This window comes from Thunnus albacares, chromosome 17 (genome assembly GCF_914725855.1).
Source record: "Thunnus albacares chromosome 17, fThuAlb1.1, whole genome shotgun sequence".
Lineage (NCBI taxonomy): Eukaryota > Metazoa > Chordata > Actinopteri > Scombriformes > Scombridae > Thunnus > Thunnus albacares.
Window position 1 is genome coordinate 24,440,655 of NC_058122.1, and position 27,540 is coordinate 24,468,194.

General features: G+C 40.6%; 1 protein-coding gene across 4 annotated transcripts; it reads left to right on the top strand.

Moving 5' to 3' along the window:
* Positions 1 to 4,244: 4,244 nt before the first annotated feature.
* On the top strand, positions 4,245 to 25,657 carry med25 (mediator complex subunit 25). 4 transcript variants are annotated; one of them, XM_044332001.1, is made up of 20 exons: positions 4,245 to 4,396; positions 5,738 to 5,887; positions 5,976 to 6,021; positions 6,157 to 6,281; positions 6,406 to 6,504; positions 6,633 to 6,753; positions 6,899 to 7,055; positions 9,513 to 9,637; positions 10,387 to 10,462; positions 11,187 to 11,449; positions 14,161 to 14,262; positions 17,432 to 17,517; positions 17,640 to 17,697; positions 17,778 to 17,885; positions 18,500 to 18,676; positions 22,735 to 22,848; positions 23,090 to 23,161; positions 23,742 to 23,912; positions 24,010 to 24,130; positions 25,352 to 25,657. In XM_044332001.1, the coding sequence occupies exons 2-20, from the start codon at positions 5,763 to 5,765 to the stop codon at positions 25,453 to 25,455; spliced, it is 2,250 nt and encodes a 749-aa protein (XP_044187936.1). In that variant the 5' UTR covers positions 4,245 to 4,396; positions 5,738 to 5,762; the 3' UTR covers positions 25,456 to 25,657. The 4 variants fall into 4 exon arrangements, with proteins under 4 accessions (XP_044187936.1, XP_044187938.1, XP_044187937.1 ...); XM_044332003.1 differs by having other exon boundaries at positions 22,738 to 22,848; XM_044332002.1 differs by having other exon boundaries at positions 17,435 to 17,517.
* Positions 25,658 to 27,540: the final 1,883 nt, after the last annotated feature.

Below are 27,540 nucleotides of genomic sequence, written 5' to 3' on the forward strand. Positions count from 1 at the left end.
GACCTTTTTAAAGGACCACTTATTATGCCACGTATACAGTTTTTAACATTTACACTATAAATAATACCCGAAACCTTTCAAAAATAATGAATTCAAAGAATGCATGTAAGTGGAAACCTCAACCGGTAGGAATATTAAAGGAGCTCGACTCTGTGGGGGAACAGTGTATTAATATAAGAGCAGGGCCCCTGGAGCTGACCTTCTTTATAACTTACTTCCATGGTAAAACTTGATGATATTCACCTTTACAAACAGAAACTTCTTTGCAACATCCTTTTTCATTACATCTCTGTTATCATTAGGAATGCTAGCAGGAAGCTTAACATTTCAGGAAGTAACAATCCATATCTAAGCTCCTTTCATTACTCACTACTTGTACCGAACGGCACCGGTGCCAGACTCAATAGAAAAATCCCCAGAGACCGGCATCCCAAATGCATTGGGTAGTTCTGGTAACCCATTTGTGTGGATGTCAGTGTATCAGCATGCTGGCTGTGATTACCTGTTGTGAGCAGACCATCTGGCCCTCAGCATCCCAGCTGGGTACCACGGTCAGGAGACGGATTGTCTTTACCACACCACCTGGACCTCGCAGACGTGGAGCGCCGAGGCACCAAACATATTTCTCATTCATATTTTATTATGTCATCCTCTGACCAAATATAAAGAAAAAAACAAAACAGGGGAAAAAAAAAAGAAAATATTGTCTGGTTTTCCAAAGGCACACCCCGAGAGCAGGCTTTCTGTAATTGCTTGGCAACTGCTGGTACTGTGTGTGTTGAAGTTCAAAGCAGCGAGACACGCAGTATATCCCTCTGAGAAGCACAAAGCATCAGAGTTGCAAAGTAAAAGGGGTGCCTACGCATGCACATTCACACACACACACACACACACACAAACACAAACACACACACACACACACATACATGCACAGAAAAAAAGAAATCCACTATCCGTTCTGTCAGTTTAATTTGGCCATGTTGCTCAGTCAGAATAAAAAGCTCTGTGGCGGGATTTTAATGTCTGCATCTAGAGGGTAGCCTTGGGCAGAAACCCTCCTCTCCACCTCCCCCCCCCCGCCCCCCACCCGATGAAATTCTCTTACGTCATTGGAAGCCCACGAGGAAAATCTGCTTGTTGCCCTCCCTAAGAATTTGGGTTAAACTGATATGGATCATTGTTTCTGTGGGAGGTTTTGAGTTTGATGAGCTCTGAAGCCCTTTGCTGAACGCTGCGCTGAGCTGACTGGCTGGCGTTGCCTCAGGGGAGTAGATGCTATTGTTGGACACACAGAACACAGTGTGCTGATGTGTTACAACTACAGGTTAGCCGCTGGTGTATTGTACTGATCTGACAGCAGTTTAGTATGCCTATACTGTAGCTGCTGTAGTAAGGACCTAATTATATGCATTTGTTTTCAGTATTTTTGGTTCTGGAGGGGGAAGAACTTGGATAGAAAAAACCTGAAAACCAGTTAAGCCTGACAACCAGGTTCAATGTTACAAGTATCAAATCAAAAACATGTTATGTTTATTTAAATATCATTAACACAAGGCCTGAAGGACATAGTACCCATAGGAAGGCTTTTCTATTTTCCTTGGAGCTTTTCTCTTATGTAACTACAGTTTAATATATACATACAGTGGATTCACCATCTCAAGGCTTTCTGGCTCTCAGTGAGAAAAAGGCCCTTGAAATTACAATCTGTAACCTTGTCTCTCTGTTAAATAAAAGCCATCTGCTTTACTTTACTGTAGATATTTGCTGACATCTCCTGGAGATCTGGCTCAACAGCACTTAGAAATCTCCCAGCGTTCTTGCAGAGAGCTCTAGTTCAAATATAAAAGAGCAATACACTCAGTCTGCCGTGGGAAGTTTAGTCTAAAACATGGCTATAATGTCATCACAGAAATGATCACACACTAAAAGACTTATATGATCATTTACCCTGGAAGTACTTCTGTTTATTAGTAGTATTCTGGAGAAAAACACTCCCATGAAGTTCCAGGACAAACATCCATCAGAAGCTTCATGTCTTCACGTCTCTCGGGAGTCTAAACTGTACTTTTGGACACATCTTGCAGGATTTTATCACGGTCCTTGCAAAACTTTTACAAAAAGATTAACCTAGAATGAGCCAACTGTTAAATGAATGAATGTTTCAGATGTCACAGATTTGTTGAGTCAAAGAGTAAACAGTAAACGGTCCAGCGGGTCTTGCGATAGCATTCATCAATTCTGCTGTCGGGAGAACGTGTTCAGGTTTATGATTCAAATCTTTCCGCTTGACTGACTTGTCTGAGCATCACAGTTACATCAAACAAATTTGATTTTTATAACTACAGTGTAGAGAAATGTGAACATGATCACAAGCTGGTCAACAGAGCAAAACTGAAACTGCAACAATTAGTTGATTGACAGAAAATTCATCTGCAACTATCATTTTTCAAGCAATAATGCCCCAAAAAGCTTCTGCTTCCAGTTTCTCATACGAGATGATTTGCTGTTTTTCTTTGTCATATATGAGAGAATTCAATATCTTAAAGGTTTGCACTGACAAAACAAGCAAATTGAAGATCATTTCATACACTAAACGATTAATTGATTCATAAAGAAAATAATCTGCATATTAATTGATATTGAAAATAATCATTAGTTGCTGCCCTAAATGTATCTGTGTCAATGCAATCTGTAAAAGTCTGCGGTTAACGGTGTGATGCTAAGTCTTTTCACAGTCAGTTAGGATTTTAAAAGTCTTGTAAAGTGTCTTCCTATAGGTCAGGAGATTCTCGACTTTACTGTTGAAGAAGACTCTGTTGTCCCTGTTGCTCTATCCACCTTAGGATGCCCCTCAGATGGATATGAGGCAGATACGATAACAGCTGACCTTTCTCACGAGAAGTGCCACAAGCAGAGCACTTGCAAAGAGTGAGGTTTAGAGGTTTAAGCCAAGATAATATTCAGCGATGACCTTATGCCTCCAAGTATTTATAATAAGTAGGTAGCTTGGTAGAAATGCAACTGAGATAAAGTGAATGCAAACAGCGGCCGCACAAGAATAAATTGAAAGCCTCCAGTTTATGCTGTGGAATATGCACATGTACTGACAAAAACTAGAAAAAAAAAGAGATCATATTTCTCCCATTTTAGCTTCTCTGCTCAGGCTCCTTGTAAAATCCAGAATAGAGTGTAAAATCCTTCTCCTCACCCACAAATTTTTACCTTTAGTGTCTTAACAAGTCGGCTAAAATGTCAATCAGACAACTGCAGCTTATGCAGCTGCTGCTGTTTGATTTAACTGTGATTGTCAGACCAAGGAAGTAAAACATATCACTCCAATTCTGAGGATTTTGCACTGGCTGCATGTGTGTCAAGGATACTGCTATCGGTTCATAAAACACTGAACAGTTTAGGGCCAAAATACATTTCTGATCTGCTGCTGTGATATGAACCGTCCGAGTCTCTCCGCTTGAGTGAAAAATTACAGATGTTCCTCAAACCTATTGCACAAGACCATATTTAGCAAGAAAAATCATATTTGTGTGTGTGCCAGATAATTAAGGCAATAGCAGCTGCAGGAGAGTTATCTCTGTTAGACGTATGACAGAAAAAAAACAAACTCAAGGTTATCGGTGTTCACTTATCTCACAGAACTGATTTGTTCACTCCATGCTAGAAGTGGCTCACTCGCTCCTTTCTATCGCTTCCCTGAATGCTTTGAGCATGTATTGAATGATCCTCTTGCAAGAGACTACAATGAAACTCTGTCTGAGACCAAACTAAAGTCTATTCTTCAAGGTTTCCATCACATATCTTGAACAAACTTGAGGTATGTTCCAACTTTCAGTTCTTTTAAACTCTTTTAAACATATCTTGCACTACACTGCACTCTTATTACCTCTGTTTATTTAGTTTTATCTATTCTATCCTATTTATATGTATTTTTTTTATATTACCTTATGTTTCTTTTATATGCTTTGTATCTTATGTAAAGTTGTTAGAGATGCCTTGGTTTTGAAAGGTGCTATACAAATAAATGTGCCTTATCTTGCTCGAGACATAACAAAAATTTGGCGACATGACAATCATGACCTTGTGAGGAAGATTTGTTTTTCATTTTTTGACTGCTGTGAGTGTTGAATACGCTGTGAGATGCGAGAATTCAGCTTGTTTAAAGATTGACCTGCGGAGGGCAGCAACTGAGTGTCAGAAAAAAAAAAATAGACGAAGAAGAAGTCGCTGTTTGTGGGCGGGGCGTTGCGTCACTTCCGTTAAAAATACCACAAATGGTTATGCTAGCTATGCTATGTGCCCGGACCCAAATCAAAAGGATTTTACCTTATAATTTGGTTTAACTGTATAAACGGTTATTCGACTGGCAGACGAACAACATCAGGTCAGTTTGCATCATTTTCTAGCCAGACGGTGGCTTGCTAGTCGAGGATAATTGAACTGTGTTAGCTTAAATAGCTCACTGACGTTTACCTTCCGAGCCATCGTCAATGAAATGCGCTGCTCAGTTTCACCGTGCAGGCTGCTTTTGCTTTCGTTTCTTTGGTTTCTAACCCCCTGATGGCACTGTAAAGGGTTAACGGTATGATTCAAGGAAGAAAGACATGTTGAGAGTGTTGGGTTGGATAATATTAGCTTGTTAGCCAGGATAAAACCATTGCACAGTAATTATAGCTAACTTATCAAAGCTAACTTTTCTCTGCAACAGAAAGATGCTCATCAATAGGTTCACAATGTTTCAAGTCTGCTTTAATACAACAGTCCGATTCCCAAATGAATATTGAAACATGTTTTTCTTGCTGTAATCATTCCTCCTGTTCATACTGACCATTACAGATCCCTTCATAATGCGCTTATAATATAAGAGATGGGGGACAAAATCCACAGTCCTCCTTCTGTGTAAAAATGTATTTAAAAGTTGACATGAAGCTTCAGTCAAATCTTTCAGCGTTACAGTCTTTTTAGTGCCAAAGTCCCTCTTATTGTTATTACACTTCCACCACAGCTCAACAGGGAAACACTGTCATTACTTAAAAGACTGTAATAATGGAAGATATCCACTTTATTTGACTCATTTTGACAGCTGACGCTTCATATCATCTTCAGATACACTTTTAAATATATTTTTGCTCAAAACTAGGTTTATGTCCCCCATCACATATATTATAAGTGCATTATGAAGGGATCTTCTAATGGTCAGTATGAACAGGAGGAATGATTACAGCAAGAAAAACCTATTTCAATTTTATTTTGGCTCCTGACTTGAAAGAAATGTGAACCTGTCCTCTAATTCAATAAACAGCACTTACTATAATAACATTTCAACTTTTCTAAGTGGTGAGTATGTGCTGTTGCCCGCTGAAGATTGTAGGAATAAGTGGAGTTTGTATTGTCAAAGTTGAACTTTATTCTGAAGCTTCGTATTAGCTTCAGATAAACTTATAGAAACATTTTTGCACAGAAGGAGTTTTGTGGATTTTGGCCTCCATCACTTACATTATAAGTGCATTATGAAGGAATCTTCTAATGGTCAGTATGAACAGGAGGAATGATTGTGACATCTGACTGTTTGACTGCAGGTTGTTAATGCAGTCAGGCCTCGGCGATGCTGCTCATTTCTACCTGTTGTTATGTTGCTTTGTTGTGGTTAAAAACATAATGGATCTAATGCCAGAGATGAGTCTCGTTAAAGGCTTAATTAATCTGACCCTCCTTCATTGTCTAGATCCACGGTGGCAAGTTCGGCACTTATGGAACCGTCCACTAAGCCTGGGACCAACCAGGTGGCTGACGTGGTGTTTGTCATTGAGGGGACGGCGAACCTGGGACCCTACTTTGAGTCTCTGAGGAAAAATTACATCCTTCCAGCTATTGAGTAAGTAAATGAAGAAACTCCTCCTTTGCTAAGTTAACGTAGTCACAACTAAACACTGATGTTTTGTATTTTATTCTTTTCACCATAGATATTTCAATGGAGGGCCTCCAGCAGAAACAGATTTTGGTGGAGATGTGAGTGTTTCTCCTTTATTTCACCAATGTTTCCATTTACATTCTGTGCCCACGCTTTCAGTGGGTTATTACTAAGAAAAGATTGTGTTATTATTGCTGATAGAAATGATTATTCCTGCCTTTTTGTCCTTCTAGTATGGAGGAACACAGTATGGCCTTGTGGTGTTCAACACAGTGGATTGTGCACCTGAGTCATACGTCCAGTGCCACGCACCAACCAGCTCCGCCTTTGAGTTTGTTTCGTGGATCGACAGCATCCAGTAACTTGTTTTAAAATGATTTATTCCATTATTATCAATCTGATGTTCTTATGTCTTTAAGACAGATCTAAACCAGGCAGTGTGAATGTGTAAATATCAATTATTCTCCTGTTTTTTCACACAGATTCATGGGAGGTGGAGCAGAAAGCTGTAGTCTAATTGCGGAGGGGCTCTCGGTGGCCTTGCAGCTCTTTGATGACTTTAAGAAGATGAGGGAGCAAATGTAAGGAACTGCAACTCATAGGAACAGTCTCTACACATTTCACCTGTCTAGAACAACAAGTTTTACTCTTAACAGCCTGCTGGTAGTGATAAAAATCATTCAGCTTTCTGTCTTTCTGCCGTCGCCAGAGGTCAAACCCACAAGGTGTGCGTGCTGCTGTGTAACTCTCCTCCATACCTGCTTCCTGCCGTGGAGAGTGTGAGCTACACCGGCTGCACCGCGGACAACTTGGTCAAAATCATCAGAGATGTAAGTTATCGCTGATATTTTCTCCATCAGGTGCTTGTAAGACAAATTGAATTGTTGTTGTGATTATTTGATTTACTGTATTCAATTGGTAATACAGCTGAATGTATGTATTTCATTAAATATATTTTATTTTCTTATTTCTTAGAGAGGAATTCACTTCTCTGTGGTGGCTCCCAGGAAACTGCCCGCTCTGAGGGCTTTGTTTGAACGAGCCTCCCCTGTTGGAGGGGCGGTTGAACCCCATCCAGACTACAGTCAGGACCCCTTCCACATGGTCCTAGTCAGAGGCATTTCACTTCCTGGTGAGAAATGTTTGTTTTTAACACATAGTTTGTGTTGCGGCCATGATGCTCTGACCAGTTTACCCAAATCAGTTTAAAGAAAAGGGATTATACTCGACCATGTGGACAAGTTAAGAATATTTATTGTATGATAGATGTTTGTTTTAATCAGTATATGTGCCATTATGCAATCTTTACTGATCTCCAGGCACTTAACAGCAGACAGACAAAGTTAGTAACCAGCTGGTGAAGGAAATGGAAGATCTAGCAGGTCACAGGAGTCGATGGAGACCAAACCAGTGCTAAACTGGGTGTAACAATTAGATTTATATTTGTTGGTTCAACAGAAACATGATTCCAACTAAATCCCAGCGGGTTAATCTGAACTTTATCAGGAGATAATATGTAAAATCTGATAATAATAATCATGCATTTTATTTATACAATGCTTTTAAAGGCACAAATTGGCAAAAAGAAGTGATGCAGAACAACAACAGAGCTGCAGGAAAACAGTGTTAAAAGAAGAAAACAAGTAAAAGACAAGACATACTCTCATTTAAAAGTATTAGACTAAGAGCTGAGCGTTCATTAAAAGTGGCTTATTTAAAGTCTAACAAGTCTGCGGCCTGTTGTGGAGTTTTTCTGCCAAGTTGCAAGTGGCACAAAAAAAAAATCAATCTGTGCAACATAAATACAGAAGCTATTCATCATACTTCCTTTGACTGAGTTCTGTCTGAATTATGTTTAACTTTTAGAGCTGCAGAAGTCTTTAAAGTTAGTTAGGAGTAGCTGGTTATGATCCTAGACATCTGCAGTAAATACAGAAATCTGTTGTTAAGCCTTTTGTCTCTTTTATATAAAAGAGACAACATAAATCTTGACATTATTTACAGCGTACAGGACATTTAAGTTCACCGTTCACTTATCCAGGCACAAAAGTCACTCGTCTGTGTAAAAACGACACAGTACAGAAGCTAAAGACGCTCTTTAGACTTCTGTTTCACTGGGACTTTAATGCTTTTGTTCAACATCTGTGATGTGAGAACATCAGATTTCCACACAGAGAAATAAAAAGTCTGCGTCCTGCCGTTAGTTCAGTTATAAAATCTAAATGCAGCACACAGCGTCGCTGCTGCCCGGCTGCTGACAGCGCTGTCAGCTGAGCGGCGGAGGAGGTTGCTCCGACTCCGCTCTTTTATTATTATATTATATCATTGTTAGACGTCGACATTGATCAAGGTTAAACATGAAATATAAATGTGATATTACAGTGAGGGTTCTTATGTGCTAGCTCTGGAAAAAAAAAATGTAAATGTGATAATTATTTATTGGTTAAAGCAGATTGTGTAAAATGTGCATCTATAGTAGTTATTGACTGTCTGGCTGCATGAGGGCTTTTATTGATGAACGTGTGCCAGACTCACTTACAGTTACAATGACTGGAGGAGGAAATGCAGCGTAGGGATGCTGAGCAACACCCAACACAGACTCAACATTACTCTGTTCTCTGTTTAAGCAGCTCAGATTGTCACTAAAATGAGAATAACTGGTCCACTTTAGGTCGTTAACTTCAGGTTTAACCTCCTTCACTTTAATTCTGAGTGTATTCATTTAACTAAATAGCTGAGTAATGATATAACCTGAAGAAACACTGTATTTTAATTGTTTTTCTTTATGACTTTTAATTCATCTGACGGGGAAAGTAAATTTCTCTTCCACTCGTCCTACAAAAAAAAAAAAAAAAAATCCACTTATCCCAAACAAGCGGACGAGCCTTAATGTCAAGACGGAGACAAACACACACACACACACACAGTGTAGTATTGTTCATGGCGGTGTTATCTGTAGCAATATGCAGAGTAGGTTAGTTTGGTGGTTTCCCAGTTGTAGCAGCTGCCTTTTTTGTAAGCTTCTTATCTCCAGACACACTTTTGATAGGATGTTACACCGCTTCCTCAGGGCTGCGACTGACAAGAGTAAAGCTGGCGTTAATGTTGTTTATAATCTCTTTCCATGCATCTTTTTTTTTTTTTTTTTTTTTTGTCTCTGCTACTAAATTGCTCCTTTTTTTTTTTTATTATTTGTTTTTTCTCTGAGCTGCTTCCTCTTCTAACAGATGCACAGACTTTCCTCCCGAGCTCCGGTTTCTGATTTACTTTTTATTTCATTTCGGCCAGTTTCCTATAATTCCATCTCCAGTAATATGGTTGTAAGCTACTAGTTTTCACACTAATCTCACTATATAATTCAAATCATAAAAGCTTTCGCTGAACATCACATCACAGAAATCGATTAGGGAATTTATTTATGTTATGGGCGGATCAGACCTGTGAGAAAAGATATTTCTCTCCGAGCGCTGATGTGATTCGTTCTTTAGTTCGTTTTGAGCTGCTTTTTAAAGGTAACTCTGCGAGTAGTGAGTGCTTATCTTCACTTTTAACGAATAACTTAAAACCTCCTCTTACTGTCTGTCTCCAGTTTCCTCAGGTGGAGGACCCGGACCGCTCAAACCTGTCCTCCCTCCACAGTCGCTGCCTGTCAGTCAGCCTCTTGTCGGACCTCCGCAGCCCCCTCCGACCATCAACACAACCCACCCTTATCAGGTAACGGCGAGCAGCTGTGGTATCATTTTACAAGACTTATAACATGCTGAAAGAAAGAAACAGCAATGCGAAACAATGATTATCAATATAAGTTTTAAGCATAAGTATGTTTAATTGTTATTAGTATGAGAAAGGTGAAGATGAAATTGTAAGCATGTCTGTATAACCTCAAGAAAGAATCAAGAAATAAGGGTGAAAAATCGGCAAGAATAACTTGAGAATTTGGAAATAAAGGTGTAAAATAAACCTGAACAACCACGTCAGGGTGAACAGAACACGCTCAGGCCTATTTTTAGGATTCCAGCCTCACAACAGCTGATGTAAAGGGTTTCTAATGGTGTAATTGGCTAATAAGAAGAGGTTGGACAAAAGACGTCTCACCTATGCGAACCAAACAGTATCAAAGAAGGAGCAGAGTGAGTTCGGTGAACCTTGCGGTGCACTGTAACCTGCTCTCCTTCGCCGCTCTGAACTCTGACTCCTGATGATTCTTTTTTTTTTTTTTTTTGGACACCAAAGTTTTTTTTTTTTTTTCTTGAGCTGATTTTTTTTTTTTTGAACATCTGCCAACCGAGGTCTAAAGATTTATTACGACACAGCCGCACAGCGTAAGGCTGTCTGGAGACTAAATTCCTATCGCCTGTTTTTGGCTCCGTTTCAGACAGCGGCGGTGTTTATGTTCTTTTCCCTAAAACGTTTTTTTTTTTTTTACCCAGCATTGTCTTCCTTTTTAATCTGCTTGCTGACAGAATCCAACCCCCATGACTGCTGCTCAGGTGGCTGCACAGATGGCCGTGGAGGCAGCCAACAACCAGAAGAGTCGCTGTGAGTTACCAGTGGACTCTGTAGGGGCCTTTTGTGAACATTTTTATGTTAGCCAAGCTTTTTAGCCGTCTGCATACTGTATGTGTGTCTGTACGTCTTATATGGTAAAGTTTATTCTCACTTTTTTTTTTCTAGAAAAGAAGCTTTCCAAAGACAGTGTTGTTGTTCTTGTCTAAACTTTTTGGTGTTTAGTAGATGCTCTCTCCTGGAGCGGCCTAAGATATCTTTAGATTAGTAAAAAAAAACAAAAAACGCAAGAATAGACTTCTGTTTGGTCTCAGACAGTTTTTATTGTAGTCTTTTACAAAAAGATCATTGGATACACACTCAAACGTACATGCTTGCATACTTACATACTTTATAACATAAAGTAAACATCCTTTGAGTGCAATTCAAACCAGTTTTGTATGATAAATGGGTGCAGATGCCCTAAAATCATGCTGAATCATTAAATGCTACTCTGCAGCCGTTGCTTAGTTACCTGACTTGCACATATATGATTTTCTCGCCAGATGTGGTATTATGCAGGAGAACATTTCATAGTAATTTAATAATAATAATACAATAATTTTCCACTTGAGACCACAGTGTACAGAATAGAAGATTTCTATCACAATGCAAAATGAATTTCAGCGCAAACTGATAATAAAAGTTGTGTTGCGTCGTCGGTACTTGTTCTGGATTTGTCACATTTCCGTTGTCGTGTTCCGTCTCCCTCCTCCAGTCCCAGGAATGGTCAACCAAGGCCCTCCGTTCACCAGTCAGTCAACCATCCCGTCAGTCCCCGGAGTGAAGCTCAGTCAGCCCAGCATATCGACGGTCACCACAGCCCCGCAGCCCATGATGCCGCAGCAACAAGTCGCTCCCAATCAGCAGCAGCCGGTCCCACCTCCTGGACAGCCGGCGCCCAATCAGCAACCGCAGCAGCCGCCTCAGCAGCAGCCCACGGCGAGTCAGCCCACAGCGCCTTCAGCACAGCCCAACATGGTGATTATGATAAAAACCGATTCAGTCCCAACACACTTTACAGTTAAAAAGAACAACATACAGCAATCAGTTAACAATAATAACAATTAAAAGTGGAGCAACCACATTAAAAACATAAATAGACGTTAAAAGGTGATTGGCCCGGCTAAGTTTCAGGTACGTTTTCAGTCTTGATTTAAAGATTTGCCGTTCCAGAGATATAGGGCACGGTAGGAAAATGCTCTGAGGCCAACTGGTTCATTTAGTTAAATGAAGGAACAAACAGGAGACCAGCATTGAGAGAGCACAGTGGCCGCGCTGGTGTATATGGAGTAATTAGCTCTGATAGGTAAGGTGGTGCAAGTCCATGCAAGGCCTTTATAAGTTAAAAGAAGAACCTTAAAGCTCTAGCTTGCACCGGTAACCAGTGAAGAGAGGCCAGAATAGGTGTGATATGGTCAAATTTTCTGGATTTTTGTCAAGATTCAAGCTGCAGCATTGTGAACAAGCTGCAGGCTTCTAGTAGAACAACCAGGAAGACCAGGAAAAAAAGGACATTACAATAATCAAGTCTGGAAGATACAAATGCATGGATTAAGGTTTCAGCATCAGGCAGTGATAGAATAGGTCTGATTTTGGCAATATCAGTAGGATGGAAGAATGCTGTCTTAGTAAAAGCCTTGATATGAGACTGGAATGTGAGACGAGAATCAAAAATCACTCCGAGGTTTTTGACGGTCGAGCTTTCAGAGATAATGCAGTCATCGAATTTGACACTCAGGTTCTCATGCTGATGCTCATGTTTTGCTGGTCTAATAACTAATAACTCTGTTTTATAAGCATTTAACAGCAAAAAGTTCATATCCATCCATTTTTTTCTTATTTCTGATAGACACGCCTGTAAATTTAGGAGCTGGGAAAGGTCATTTGGCTTTACAGGTACATATAGCAGTGTATCATCAGCGTAACGATGAAAATTAAGACCATATTTGCAAATGATGTCATCAAGGGGAAGCATGTAGATAGCAAAAAGCATAGGGTCAAGGATGGATCCCTGGGGTACACCAAACTTTACTTCAGAAAACAGAGATTGTGTTGTTGTAAAAATACACGTTGCGTTCTTTTTGATAAATATGATTGAAACCGTGAAAGCGCTGTCTCCTGGATACCAATATGCTTCTCCAAGTGGTCTAGAAATACGCTGTGGGCAGTCAAGTCAAGAAGCAGCAGCAGCAATGATGTTAAGTCAGAATCAGCAGTTACCAACCAATAATACCTGTACTGGTTTTCTTCCATTTCATGAGATTAAAGCAAAACTTGAAGGCCTTTTTCCACTGCAGGAACTTAACGACCCGTAACTAAATGTGCAGCCATCATCACAAGTTCTTCTTTTTTTTCCTCCACTGTACTCCGCCGGCTTTGGAGGGAGTGTTACTGAGCTCTGATTCAGAGTATTTGACATGCATGTTTTGCCGTCTGTATTTATTTGTCCATGTATGCTGTAGATAGTTTGTATCTCACTGACATATTTAAAACGTTCTCGTTTATAAAACACAGTAGAAACACAAGACGCTCCTGGTTGCAGGTTGTTAAGTTCCTGTTGTGGAAAAGAGCTAGAGCTTCATCTAACGATTATTTTCATTATCGATTAATCTGTTTATTACTTTCTCAATTAAACGATCATTTTTTTGGTCTATAAAATGTCAGAAAATAGTGAAAAATGTTGATCACTGTCTCCCAAAGCCCAAGGTGACATCCTCAACAACCCAAAGATACTCAGTTTACTGCCATAGAGGATGAAAGAAACTAATATAAAATTCACATGTAAGAAGCTGGAATCATTTTAGCATTTAGCATCAGGAACAGAATTACAGTAAATGTCGTTAAAATCCCAACATGCACTACATGTTTAATTTACATTTTCTGCAGATATTCAGCTTGTCTTGATCTAGATATTTTATTAACTGCTGTTATTTGACACGATATTGAAATTCGTTCTTTGAAAAACCTTTTTATCCCACTTAAGGGGTTTTCATTTACTTACTAACGAGCTCGTACGGGTTACTGCTCCGTTTGGCTCATCTTGTCAGTATAAAAGTGGTATCATGTGTTTATCCACATTCTTAGATAAACTGTCTAGAGAAGATGTTTGTCGTAAGTTCGTCTACATTCTGCGTAGGAGCTGAACTGTCTCACAGCACTGAGATGAAGACTTATAAACATTATCAATGTTTAAATCATATTGGTATTTGCGAAATGTAAGTGGCCCTTTTTCAAAGTCAGAACTCGGAGAAACCGAGACTTTAATCTGTGGTGCTGTACCACCAGCAGCCCTAGAGCTGAGTTTGCAGAGTAACACGGCGTCTGATGTCTAATATCAAAATTAATTTTAAATGTTAGCGCTGCTATCAGATCAAAAAAAACCCAGACGGTCTTCCCTTTTTTCTCATTGTGAGTACAGCCAGTGATGTTTTCTTTCTGTTTTCTCATTCATCTATTAATTCTTCTTTTTAGTAGTAGAACATACTTGTGAATCTTATTTTGTCTTTGGACAAACAAAAATGAACATATTTGTTAATATTAATAAGATAATCCAATCTGCAGTTATTTATATTATTATTTGGGGGTTTTTTTTCCGGCTTTGAATGAACAAATGCACTTTTATCTCTGACTGGTAAAGGATCTGTACCAGTACGCCACATGTAATCCCTCTTCTTCTATTTCCTGGACAGCCTGGTGTATCCGGAGCTCAAGGAAACGCAAATCCGATCGGACAGCAGCAAGGTGTGGCCAATAAGATCGTAGCGTGGACCGGCGTTCTGGAGTGGCAAGAGGTAACACACAGTAAAAAGTCTGTTGTTTTTTTTGTTTTTTTTTAATTAATATCCTTTTGGAAATGAATGACTTCCTACTCTGACAGAGCAGTTTGTGCTCTGTTGTAATATAAAGCGAGGTTAGGAATAGTTAAAGTGAAAGTGTTGTTTAGCTCTCTGACTGCACTTTAATTAGAACCACTTACACTGCTGACAGCTGTTAAATGGTCTGTTTTTTCTGGATAAACCAGCATTTCAGAGTAAAACTTGGCTGAGGTGAAAGCTCAGCGCTTCCCATCTTCAGTCTTTCAGACTCACAGAGGGCAGAAGTTGGTTAACTTTGCTGGCCTGATGTTCCAGCAGTAAATCAGCCTGTATTAGACAGCTGGAATAAAAAAAACAAAAAAAAAACAGCTCTGAGAGTCTGGAGTTAGGAAACACTTCCCTGCCGCTGTCTGGGAACTATCACTGTGGTAAGTCTTAATAACCACCTGTCACTGATGTACAATATGATTAATAGCACATCATTTTACCGTCCTAGTACTATCGGTTTAGCTCAAGGTCAAATCGATTTAGTTTACAGTTGCAGTGCTGAGCCAGGAAAACGGATGTTAATGGCTTTATGCGACACTCACGGGGCCCTCAAGTGTTTGCGTTCGGTGGACGGACACGGATCAATTTCCTCTATCGACTATAGTCTCGTCCTCCCCTCCTCTGTTTGTCAGAATTATCTGAGTGAGTTAAACGGACAGGAATAAGAGTTGGAAGAACTCTAAATCTCATCTATGAAAACCGTAGAGCCGCGGTGGACAGATTAAGAGCGTGAACGATTGCTCTTAATCTGCTATTTCCTCCTCCTCCAGTTCACTCGTTAGGCTTTCAGCTCTGCTAAAAAAGTGATTCTTCTTCTCTGGAGTCATCTGTAACGTTGAGCAAAAAAAATTTACACCACAGACACGAAAACTCATTTGAAGAAATAGTTGTTGATACAAAAAAAAAAAAAATCTCGCAGCGGATGCCAACACACTTGGCTGCAGCTCGTTGTTATCAATATGGAACGTTCTGTTTTTGGCTGAATTTCAATCTTTTATTTCCTGAAAGCTTTTGTCATCAAAAATGTAGGGTAACTTTCCAGAATGGGTTAGCTAACATCTTTTTTTTTTTTTTAAAAATCCGCCACTAAATTAAGGTAGATGTGTTTTTATTTTGGCTTTTTTTTTGTTTCTGTCCACATGTCAGGCTCCTTTTTCTTTTCTGCTTTAGTAATAAATAACCCATTAATCTGCAGAGAACGCCCTGCACGGTACATTTGTAATAGACAGCAGAGTGACTACAGTAGGTTTGACTAATATGTGATTGATTTTCATCATTGATCCCGTATTGATGTCCTGAAGATGAAGAGTGTTGGCGGTTTTCCCAGTGGGATCGGCGCATTGATGTGCTAAGAGAACGCCGTTCTTCTTTTCTTTCATTCTTGACGTTTTCCTCCCGAGGAACCGGGTCTTTAAAAGTCCATCTATCCATCCATTTTTAATTGCCTGTCCCGATCGAGGTCACGGTGGCAAAAGGGGCGAGCGGGGCAGCCCGCATGTCGTTTTCCTCGGCAGTATTCTCCAACCGTTCCTTGGTTTCTCCTGCCGTTCCCAGAGCTCCTCCGAAAACAGGCAGTCAGGACGCATCTGTAGCTGCACTACTCATTTAGCCATAGACTAGCCACTAGTGAATCGGACTACCTGTCCTTTTTCACTTGTGATAGCCGCCCCCCCTCCTCCTCTTTCTTCGCCTAGAGTGAGAAATCAAGCTTATCCCTGTAGAGAACCAGGATGTCAAGACTTGCAGGTGCCGTTCCTCCTCCAGAAGGCTCCAGCGAACAGTGAAAGTCATGACAAAAATCAACTAGAAATAGCAGAAGTGCAGCTCCAATGTCACCAGACGCCAGCGGCACCTCGGTATCCTGCCCCATGAATATTAAAAACAAGGGGAGGTGACAGATCACACTCCTCGCTGGAGTCCAGCGCTCACGGCGAACGTGCTTCAGTTAGCGCTAAGAATGTGAACGTGTCTCTGGCTGAAGGTGTGATGGATACAAATGGATCACGACAGCAACCCGTGCATGTCATAATCCGGCAGCAGCTCTGCAGTTGTGAATAGAACATTCCCAATATCGCTTTCAGTGATTTGTGATGGAGTAAAAAAATCTTGATCACCTCCTGAATCTCACGTTTTGACAGTTGTTTGGAGTCTCATTTCCTGCACCTTTTGCATAAGGCAGCTGGAACACGACATCTAGTCCACTTTAGAGTTAAAAATATGGTGTTAAAAGCAGTACAGTTTTTTATTTTCTCACAATGCAGCACAATGTGTCTTTTGAACTACATGTCCAATGTAAAATGAATGCTGAACAGGCTCAGTAAAACATCATTACTACTAAACACAATCTCTAAATTCCCCATGAAACGTTTCAGACATTTCATACATGGTAATGTAAAAGCGTCGTCTTTTTATTTTTGTTCGCTCATAGGGTCTGTTCAGGGTTTCAGATATCTTAAGGAGTCTTAAAAGTGCCCTGTGGAGTTTTCCTAAAAAAACAAACTGTTAATATTCAGTGTTACTCACCAAAAAACTCACTGTGTGTAGTCTTGAATGTTTTATTTTCCATATCACACGTTTGCAAAACTGATTTTTCTTAAAAGTTTGATACCTGGAATTGTTTAGATCCATGTTTATTTGCCAGCAGCTGTTTTTTTCACCGCTGTAGGGGACACCTGTGTTTAAAAAAAAAAAAAAAAAAAAAAAAAAAAAGTATAGGCCACCTTTAAATTCAACAGGGCACCTTTAAATCTGGCTTTCTGAGATGTGCTGGACACCTAAAGTAATACAACAGGTTAATTGCAGATCTTTTTCCATCTTTCTGTCCACTTTTTAATTGCTTGTACGTGTCACAGTGGTAAAGCGGTGAGCCCTGCAGCCCACATGTCCTTTTTCCTCAGCATTATTCTCCAACTGTTCCCAGACCAGCGTGTCCCTTTTTTTTTTAAATCAAGCTCCCTGAGAACTCCAGTATATAAAGTACTTGCCACGTAGCTTCTCAAGATGTTCGTCCTAAACTTCTTTCTTCTTCTGTGTTTTGTGTCCTCTTCCCCCCCCTCCCCTCCCCTCCCGTCCCCCTCTGCTGTATTAATTACCACAGAAGCCTAAAGCCTCATCAATGGACTCAACCACCAAACTCACACGTTCTCTGCCGTGTCAAGTGCACGTCAACCAAGGAGAAAACCTGTGAGTAGCTGATTCAACAACTCATCTGTAGCACACACACACACACACACACACACACACACACACGGTTTGTTTTAACACACATAATTTGACATTTCTACACCGTTTGTGTCTCCAAACAGAAACACAGAACAGTGGCCACAGAAGCTCATCATGCAGTTGATCCCGCAGCAGTTATTGGTGAGACTACTTGTGTTTCATAGCAGCGACTTTCTCTGTCTGTGAATGATGCATAACTCAGCCCTTCTCTGTTTCCGCAGACAACCTTAGGTCACCTCTTCAGAAACTCTCGAATGGTTCAGTTCCTCTTCACCAATAAAGACGTGGAGTCGCTGAAAGGCCTCTACCGCATAATGGCCAACGGTTTTGTAAGTTTTTCACTCTTAAACTCTCCCTGCCCCCTCCGTCATGTCCCCAGTGTTATCTATCATTCAGTGCCCCCCCCCCCGCCCCCCCCCCTTCAATACATTTTCCATGAGTGCAGGTCTCGTCTCCGTCCAGCAGATGGGACTGAAAATGAAGCTGCAGTGTCGCGGTAAAGACTCTAGAGGGGGTTCCAGGCCATACATTTAGCCCGCTTTCAAGCTAGATAATAGGATTTTAAACATGCTTTGCCATCAGTTCAGGGGGAGAGAAGAAGAAGAAGGAAAAAAATTAATTGTTTAGTTTTGATTCAGTTCCAGAAGGCTAGCATAATGATAGGGGTTTTGTCAGTGCGGTGCATTGTTAATCAGGTAATACCATTAAGAAATAGCAGAGCCATTAATAGCATTCAGTCCGGCTGAGCTCTGCCTCTTCGCCTGAATTTGATTTACAGCTCAGGGAAAGGACAGTATGAATTAACTTGATACCATTCAATTTATAAAACTGATATGTTTGATCAGGCGCAGGAGCCCCCAAAGCCCGTCCAGTAATTATGACAGGCTCCCTATGTCAGGGTCTTAATCTGCCCCTGTAACCCCCCCCCCCCCTCCCTCTGCAGGCCGGCTGCGTCCACTTCCCCCACACCACGTCGCCATGTGAAGTGCGGGTGCTGATGCTGCTCTACTCATCCAAGAAGAGAATATTCATGGGCCTCATCCCCAACGACCAGAGCGGCTTCGTCAACGGCATCCGGCAAGTCATCACTAACCACAAGCAGGTCCAGCAGCACAGAGTGGTGAGTGGGTAACGAGGGAGAGGAGCTTTGTGGGAAGAGAGGAAGGGGGTTTGCGGAGTAGGAGGGGTGGGGGGGAGGGGGGGGGGGGGGGGGGGACCTAAAGGAGGTGATAACGAGGAAGGCATTATAGAGGAGCACCGGGGGGGGAATTGAGGTGCATTGTTTAAGGCATTAAAGCTGCATTGTTATTGACATTTCATTTAGCAAGCCCAGTATCTACACAGCAGCCACTAACGCCTCTCACTCTCACTAAAGGCTAATAAGGGCTAGCGTTAGCTAAAGTCCTGCAGCAACGTTAGTTAACTGTTGCACTCCCCACCTCATTATCTCTCCGCTTAAGTGATGGAAACATAGGTGCAATGCATGTCAGATTAATGGCGTCCTCAACACTGTTTATACACTGTTTCATAATGATAAAACAGTTCAAATATCAACTGAAGTGAAAGTGTTTGAATTACAGCACCTAAAGCAAATATTTAAGCTTTCATTATAACTGGTTTATGTAATATAATAATGACACCAGTGTGTGTGTGGGGGAATGTGATGAGACACTTTTCATACTCTGCCACTGAGAAGCATCGGTGGGTTTGTCCTGTTTAGAGCTGAAACAATCATTTAGTCAAACTACAGATTAATAATTTTGATAATTGATTCATCTGTCAAGTCATTTTTTTAAGCAAAAATGTCAAAATTTGTGGGTTCCAGCTTCAGATTTTAGATACTAAATATCTTTAAATTTTATATTGTTGCTCAGAAAAAACAAACAATTGAAGTTTAAATTGTGACGGACATGTACAATAAATGATTAACCAATTAATCAAAAAAAAAAAACCTGCAGATGTATCGATAATCATTTTTAGTTGCAGAGAACAACACACATCACAGAACTAGAGCTGCAACTAACAATTTAATTATCAAGTCATCTGTCAATTAGTTTCTCAATTAACTGATTAAACGTCTTAAAAATGTCAGAAAACGGTTAAAAATATTAATTAATGTTCCTTAAAGCCTGAGATGCAACTTTAAATGTCTCGTTCAGTCCCGACCAGCAGTTCACAACACAAATATATTCAGTTTAGTGTCACAGAGGACTAAAGAAACAAGAAAATATTCACATTTAAGAAGCTGGAACCAGAGAATATAAGTATTTTTTCAAAATAAAAGTAAAAAAATAATTGATTATCAGAATAGTTGGCAATGAATTACTCAATAGCTCGTTGCTGCTCTGCAAAGAACGTTATAAAAACTAAATATGTACACTAGTCTCTCCGTCATCTTTGCTATAGTTAGAACTCGATGAAAGTTATGAGATTCGGCTTTAAACAAAGCTCAGATGGGTATTAATTATGCAGTGCAGGCGGCTCAGATGTTAACATTACATGAGACACTCTGTAGGAGACGGAGTGGCAGCGCTGTGTACAGATCTTTAGGGACAGAAGAAGGAAATCAAGGCCTCCTCCTTCCTTCCTCCCTCGCTAAAGGTAGAGACCACTTCCTGAGGTCGTTACAGGTTACGAACGCCGCCGCCGCCGTCTCCTCGTCCACACGACACGGAAATTTCAATTTCACTCATTGCTCATCTTCACCCCCCCTCCCTCCCCTCCTCCCTCCTCCCTCCTCCCTCCTTCCCCGGAGACAGGATGATTTAAAATGTGTCCTCTGGATTAGCCGTCTTCTCCGTCAGGGTTCCCACTTCCAGCTTATTGCGTTCAGCGAGGAGGAGAGGTGCTGCGTAACTCTAGAAACAATGCAGCATGCAGTCACAGAGAAGCAGCATGTCTGCTTTAAAAAAGAAGAAGAAGAAGAAGAAGAAGATGTCGAGAGTTTTTACATGAGTTAGATTACATTTCTCCTCGCCGTCTGCTCCCATCATCAACAGCTTGTTTACTCACCCTGCTAATTTTATGTTAAGGTGCGTGAGGTCCTATATGTAACTTGAAGCTGTGTGTGTGTGTGTGTGTGTGTGTGTGCATCAGGGCATTTAGAGAAGGCAGAAGACATGAAATTATAATGAAGGTTTTTTTTTTTTTTTTTTTCTGCTGCCTCTTGTGTATCATCACATATTCAGTGCTGCATTGCTAATAGGGAAGCGCTACAGCAATCTTAACGTAATTAAAATTTCAATTTGGACCAGCAGTTAAGGTTTCTCTCTGTGCAAAGCCCTGGAGTGGCATTCTTCAGGAATGAGATTGCAGTTTGTTCTGTTCACTGCCAGACAAAATTGAATATTTTTCCCCTTTTTTTTTTTTTTTTAAAAGCGATGCAGACTCTAAATCTTTATCCAGGATTTTACAGGTTACTGGGTTAAAGACAGGAGATAAATCAGATAACTGTGTAACCTTCAAAAGACCTGAAGATGTGTGTGTTTTGCGCTATTATTGTTGGTCAGAAAAAACACACCACGCGTTAGCGCAAAAACCCGGGATAATTTGTTCAGATTCAGCAAGACGGATGGATGAAGATGTTTTCCATCACACCCCGAGTGTGTAGTTAATAATTTGTGCTCAGAGTCGGGATGAAACACCCTTCGTCGCTGCTTGTTTCTCCCTCAGCGTAGAAGCACACAACATGCAGAGCTCAGCTAACTCCATAGCACTGCTGAGTTGCAAATTCTACCTTTTTAAGCATTTATCACTTGTCTCATATTGTGATTTTTTTTTTCAGTGCAGGACTGTACAAATACATTGTGATAATAGAGTTTGTGTATCTTCAGAGTTTTAAAGTGTATTTCTGAGTAATCAGAACTCACTAAACAGGTGCGTTTCTATAATCTCTTGGCGTGTAAGCAACAGGTGCCCTCCTTTCTTCCTGCACGACTCCTAATGGATATTATATATGACTTCTGCTGTTCCAGACTTCGCTTACAGCTTTACTCGCTAAGCTTCAGTCTGTTTTAAACAGTGAAATCCAGAATAGCTTGATAGTACTTAAAGTGTTTGTTTTCACTTTTCCGTCAACACACTCATGAACTCTCTCAGCAACGTTAACACGGCTACAAATATATCTAAACTAAATATAGATGATGGATTCGTTATGACGATGCAAAAATGTGTCATGGAATTTATTTACTTGTTTTGGACAAGTCCGCTTCTCAGAGGGTCGTTAGTTCAGCTTATTAAAACGAGTATGAACCTTTAAGTTAAAGAGGACATAATGTACATGTATGTGTCTTATTTTTTATATTTCTATTTTATACTCGGGGCTCTACTGGAATATCTTTCATTGATTTGTAGTTCAAAAAACTCCTTATTTATCTTCCACTGGCTCTTTATGCAGCCTCGCAGTTCACCCTGTCTGAAACAGGCTGTTTTAGCTCCTGTCTCTTTAAGACCTCAGTCGTAGTTTGATTTCACTTCTTCTTCTTCTCGCTCTTTACTCAAAATGTCAACTTCTCAAACACATCCGCAACTTGTCGGAGCCAAAATCTGATCTGAAACATGCGAGCGGACCACCTGAACAACCCGCGGGAAAAACCTTAGCAACAAAGACTACGGAATAGACGGCCGTCTGTGGGCGTGTTTGAACAATCTGACGTCAGTTCAGAGCCGACCTCTGACATCATAACAGTATATAAATAACAAAGAATCACAAAAGGCATGTTACGTCCCCTTTAAGAATCTATGTTTTGACTGTATCACCTTTGGTGTCAGGGAGTCTGAACTCGCTTCCTGCACAGATGAGACTGTTATATATTTTTCTCAGGTTTTGGCTGAACTGTCTTTTTTTTTTTTTGTAAATGTTGTTCTGTGTTTATTTTCCTTTTTGTTAAGTACACCTTGACCTGGATGCTCTCCCTTCTTTTAAGTACAGTTGAGATGCCACGCTCAATTTTTAGTCCTTAACCTTAACACAACAAAATAATGAAAAAAAAACAGAAGAAGAAATAGTTTGTTCTGGGCAACCGTGAGGTGTTAATGAGTATGAGGTGATGCAGAGCGGTGCTGGGGAAGAGTCTGCACACTCAGTCGCTAAATAAAGGTGAAAAAATATTTTCTGTCATCCCATGTGACACTTTTATAAAAATACACTCACTGCTGTCTTGTGTTTTTTCCGTGCAGCAGTTGGGTGGAGCAGGGGGTCCGATGCAACCCGGTCAAGTCCCACCGAACCAGAACTTCCTCAACAGGCCTCCTGGCCCCATTCCTGTCTCCCATGGCAACGTCCAGCAGCAGGTATATTAACCCCCTCTGCGCTGGCATGTTCCTCTCTCTCTCACTTGCCTGTATGTTGACACCTTTACTTCCCCCCGGTGCCCGCTGATTTCTGCATGCCTTACTGGTAACCCTTTCCTCCACTGTCCTTTTTTTTTTTTGTTTTGTTTGTTTTGTTTTACACCTCCACCACTCTCCCTCCTCCTCCTCCTCCTCCTCCTCTTCCTCCTCCTCCTTTCTCTCTGATCTCTCCTGTGTCCAGTCTGTGGTGGTGGGCATGCCCCCTGTTAGTCAGGTCACTATGATGGAGGAGCAGCAGAGGCAGAACAACATGGTGAGACCTGCAGTAGCCCTCTTTAATATTCAAGCAACATATGTTCAGGGTGTCCACAGGTATTTGAAATTTTTAAAGGCTTTGAGGTGTTAAATCATCACTATGCATCGAACTACATAGTGTAGCACACACACACACACACACACACACGCAGATTTATCAACATAATGTTCATTTTCCAACATCATTTAATTTCATGCTGTTCTTGCTTTTATGTTGCACACTAACAGTGGAAGAAATAAGTCATAAGCTGCTTTGTTTATTTATTTTTAATGAGATCAGATAAATGAAATTTCCGTCTTTGTGAAACTTGTGGACATCTGAGTATTGTTGACACACTTTCACTCCCACTGCTCAGCATCAGACCAGTGGACAGATAATCTTCTATCAGCATGTGTTCTCAGTTTTTGTTGAATGCTTCTCTTGTAGCATGCCATTAATACACACACACACAAAAACATGTTTCATTGATAACATGCATGCATACGTCTGTATATCTTGAGTAAGAACTGTTTGTGAGCATGAGGTGAAGGATAGAGCTGAGTTATAAAAGCTCTTAAACCGCGCGCTATTCCCTCAGATGACAATGAGAGCAGCCGGACCGACCAACCAACAGCCGCCGGTCAGCGGAGCTCCGCCCAACCAGATCGCACAGGGCGGACAAGCCCAACCCCAAGGTCCCATACTCCGCCTCTCAAACCCGGGAGCCAATCCACAGCTTCGCAGTCTCCTCCTCAGCCAACAGCAACCAGTAAGAGAGCAACAAAATAGTTTAACCTTAACTGCTCTTCTGGAAGTCTCTGCAGAGGTTAACATGTGTCTCTTCTGTGTGTCTTGTGTCCTCTCAGCAGGGCGGCGTGTCTCACATGCAAGGCATGATGTCTCATCAGGGTTTAGGGCAGCAGTTGGTCCACCCGGCACCAGGAGGGGGGGCTCAAATGCAGGGCCAGTGGAGGCAGCCATTGGCAGGTCAGTAAGAACCTCCTGACTAGAGGTGGAAAGACTTCAGAAACATTTGACTCAAGTAGACATGAAAGTTTTAGTATAAAGACCTGCACTACATTACTCATAGAAGAGTCATAAAATTGATGTCTTAAGGAAATAAAAAAGACTTCAAAAACAAAAATTGTTGATAGAATCTGACTAAGTTATTGGAGATGGTTTCTTTTTGGCTCAACACAACTGTTTGATCAGATTATGTTTTTGGCTGGACTGCTACAGCGGGGCGAGGCCTGTAAACGCTCCACTGACTGACTGACTGACTGACTGACTGATGAAGTTACACCGTTGGTCGACCCAGTGCCACCACTTCCTGTATCGGTTTCTAATTAAAAGCCCTTTATCATCCACGTTCCAACCATATGTGAGGTTCTGACCAAGTCTTGTTATTTTATCCTATTAACTGAACAGCAAGCTTTACGTTACAGTTGACTGTTTTCTAAAGCACACTGCACTTTTTAAAGTAAACTGCTCAAATTTATATTTATATTTATATTACTTTATTTTATGCATTCATTGAAAAAGTTTGCAGAACTTCTGGTGCATTTATATTATATTTATATTGATTTCAACTCCGAATAGTAAGATTTCATCACTGAAAAAATGTATTTCCTTTTGGTAACCCCCGCCTGAACGCTACCAGTGGTATCATTCAACTGGTGTGAGGTGGGCCTGACCAAAGAAAAGAAACATCCATCCATCCATTATTTATACTTGATTATATTTTATCCACGTTCACATTATCCTACGTCTGTTTGCTAATTGTTTGTTGTTCAGCACAGTCATACAGATTGTTTCATAGTTGACATAAACATATCAACACAACAGTCAGGTAACTTGATGTTTACTTGTGTTAATCATATTTCCTCTAAGTTGATCATCCTCACTTAATGAATGGATGCAGATGTCTGCTTTGGAGTTTAAAAAGGAAAACACATGAAAAAGTAAAGTTTCTAGTGAAGAATGAGTCCAGACAAAGAGTCAAAATGACTTAAAACTCTAGAAGTCATAAATAGAAAATACTCAACATTCAGAAAACAGCACAAATCATTTTACAAAAACAAAAAAACTCACTTTCACTTCTTTAAAGTACTTTAAAACTGATATCAACATTATTCTTGAAGATATAAAGAAAATCCCTCCTCTAAATCTCTCCTCTTCTCTCTCTTCCCCTCCCCAACCCGTGTGCAGGTCAGATGCTGATGTCCGGAGGTCAGAGAGGAGCCGTCCCGCAGCCCGGGATGCCTCAAGTCTCCAGCGTCATGGAGGATGAGATCCTCATGGACCTGATCTGATCGAGCTCGTTGTGGACTCATGAACGGAGATTTCTAGTCGAATCTCGGCGACTATTCGCCAGTTTGGACACTTTACATTCACTTTGTTGTTGCTTCACTGCTACAGATGTTCAACATAATTAAGGAACAAATCATGAGTAGATATTTTTTTTTTTTTTTTTTTTGTAATATTGGAGTGAGCAGCTGAAGTTAATCAGGGGCAGAAGACGCGAGCATTAGTTTCTCATAGAAATGCTACACACTGGATGAAGCCAAACCAGTGGAAACACTCGAATTATGTTACACGTCACGCAACTCTACACTTAAATAAGTTTTATATTTTATCATTGTAACCTGAAATAGTTTTTTTTTTTCCATTTTAAATAAGATTTTACTTTCTGCTGTTAGTTTTTTTTTTTTTTTTTAATTATTGATAAAGTTGTTTTATGAGGATAAAATAAAACGAAGGAGAATTAATTTAAGTTGTTCGTCATTGTCGAGAGGTTTTGTTTTTGATGATGATGATGATGATGATGATGGTCAGCCAGAGTCTCGGCGGGTCCTACCTCCGCCCGTGTGAACGCAGCTCGGACCCTTAAGGTGAGACTGAAATAGAAACAGTAATAGATAGTTCAGTGTCTCTTTCTGCCAAATAGTGTCACAGTGTTAATTTTAACTACTCCAATATGTCGTGGAACCATAGAGAGTCCCCCTCGTGCCAAGTAGTCCTACCAGATGGTATCAGTTGGCCGTGTTTCCGCTGGCATAACACACAATCAGGCTGACCGCATGCGCACATGGCACGGAGTCCGCGTACATGCCCGCGGTCTGCTTTCGAAAAATGCATCCCCCCTCTCGCATGCACATACACGGCGACGCATGCCAGTTCAAACCCTGCACACCGACAAACACTCTCTCACACACACACACACACACACACATACCAACAGGAAGTGATGTCAGTCCCTGTCACCTGGGAGACAGAGACGGTTGCTAAGATACCGTGACAGTGGGTTCTTGTTTCTGAGCTTTTTTTTTCCTCAGCCCCGCTTTCACATGGACTCACACAGATAGACACTAGTCCCTCAGTGGCTGGTGTTCATCCCTCCCATCCCTTAATCACTGGCCGGCCCTCGGAGCCCCGGCTTAGCTTCAGTTATCTTCCTCTTTCTCTCTCCGTCTCTCTCCGTCTCTCTCTCTCGCTATCTCACCATCGAGCTATTAGCGCCTGTCTGAGCTCACAAGTTTTTCAGTATCTCTTTTAGTTCACAGGTCCGTACGATGGAGCTGTAGTGGTGAATAAACTGACCTTTTAATTATTATGGTCATTTAGTAAATATCTACCATAATAGTCACTTTAAAATATCAATACTTAAGGAATCATTCTTTTAAAAAGTGTTATTTTATCTTTTTTCATCAATTTGATGCTATTATATGACACTCACTCCAGAAATATGGATCTGTTTTCTTTCTCCACCGTAGATGTTGTCATCATGGTGATACTGCATGTGTGTGTGTCCACGTTTCTTCTTATTTCCACATTTCTCTACTGCAGAAAATACAACTTGGAAACTCCATAAATACAACCTGCGGTTCCACTAAAGTGCGGTGATCTGATTAGATTTTTAAGGGGCCGTGCTGCATACATTTGCATATTAAAGAAGGAAATCAGATTTTCTGAAAACTAGTAGAAATCTTTAATGTTTTTAAAATTCAGTTCATTTTAATAAAACCCATTGGGTATGTACGTTGAAAAAGAAATATTCCCTAAGTAGTACATTAGATCAGTTATTACCTTAGTTGGCAGTGTTGTATATGCAGTATTGTGCAAAAGTTTTAGGCACTTTAGATTCTTATCCATTATCTGTCTGTTTACTGAACTTTGTATAAATGTGAATTGATAAATAAAAGTTATTCATGCCATTATTTTGCCTTTCAGTGCCTAAAACATTTGCACATTACTGTATATATGCGCTGTTTAATGGGACATAAGGTAAATGCTGCCGTCCAGATACAAACGGCAACGTCAACCACAATGGAGATCAACACCTCGATGTGTGGTTTTCGAGTCAGCCTCTTAAAATCAAAGAACAAGGCCTTCTTTGA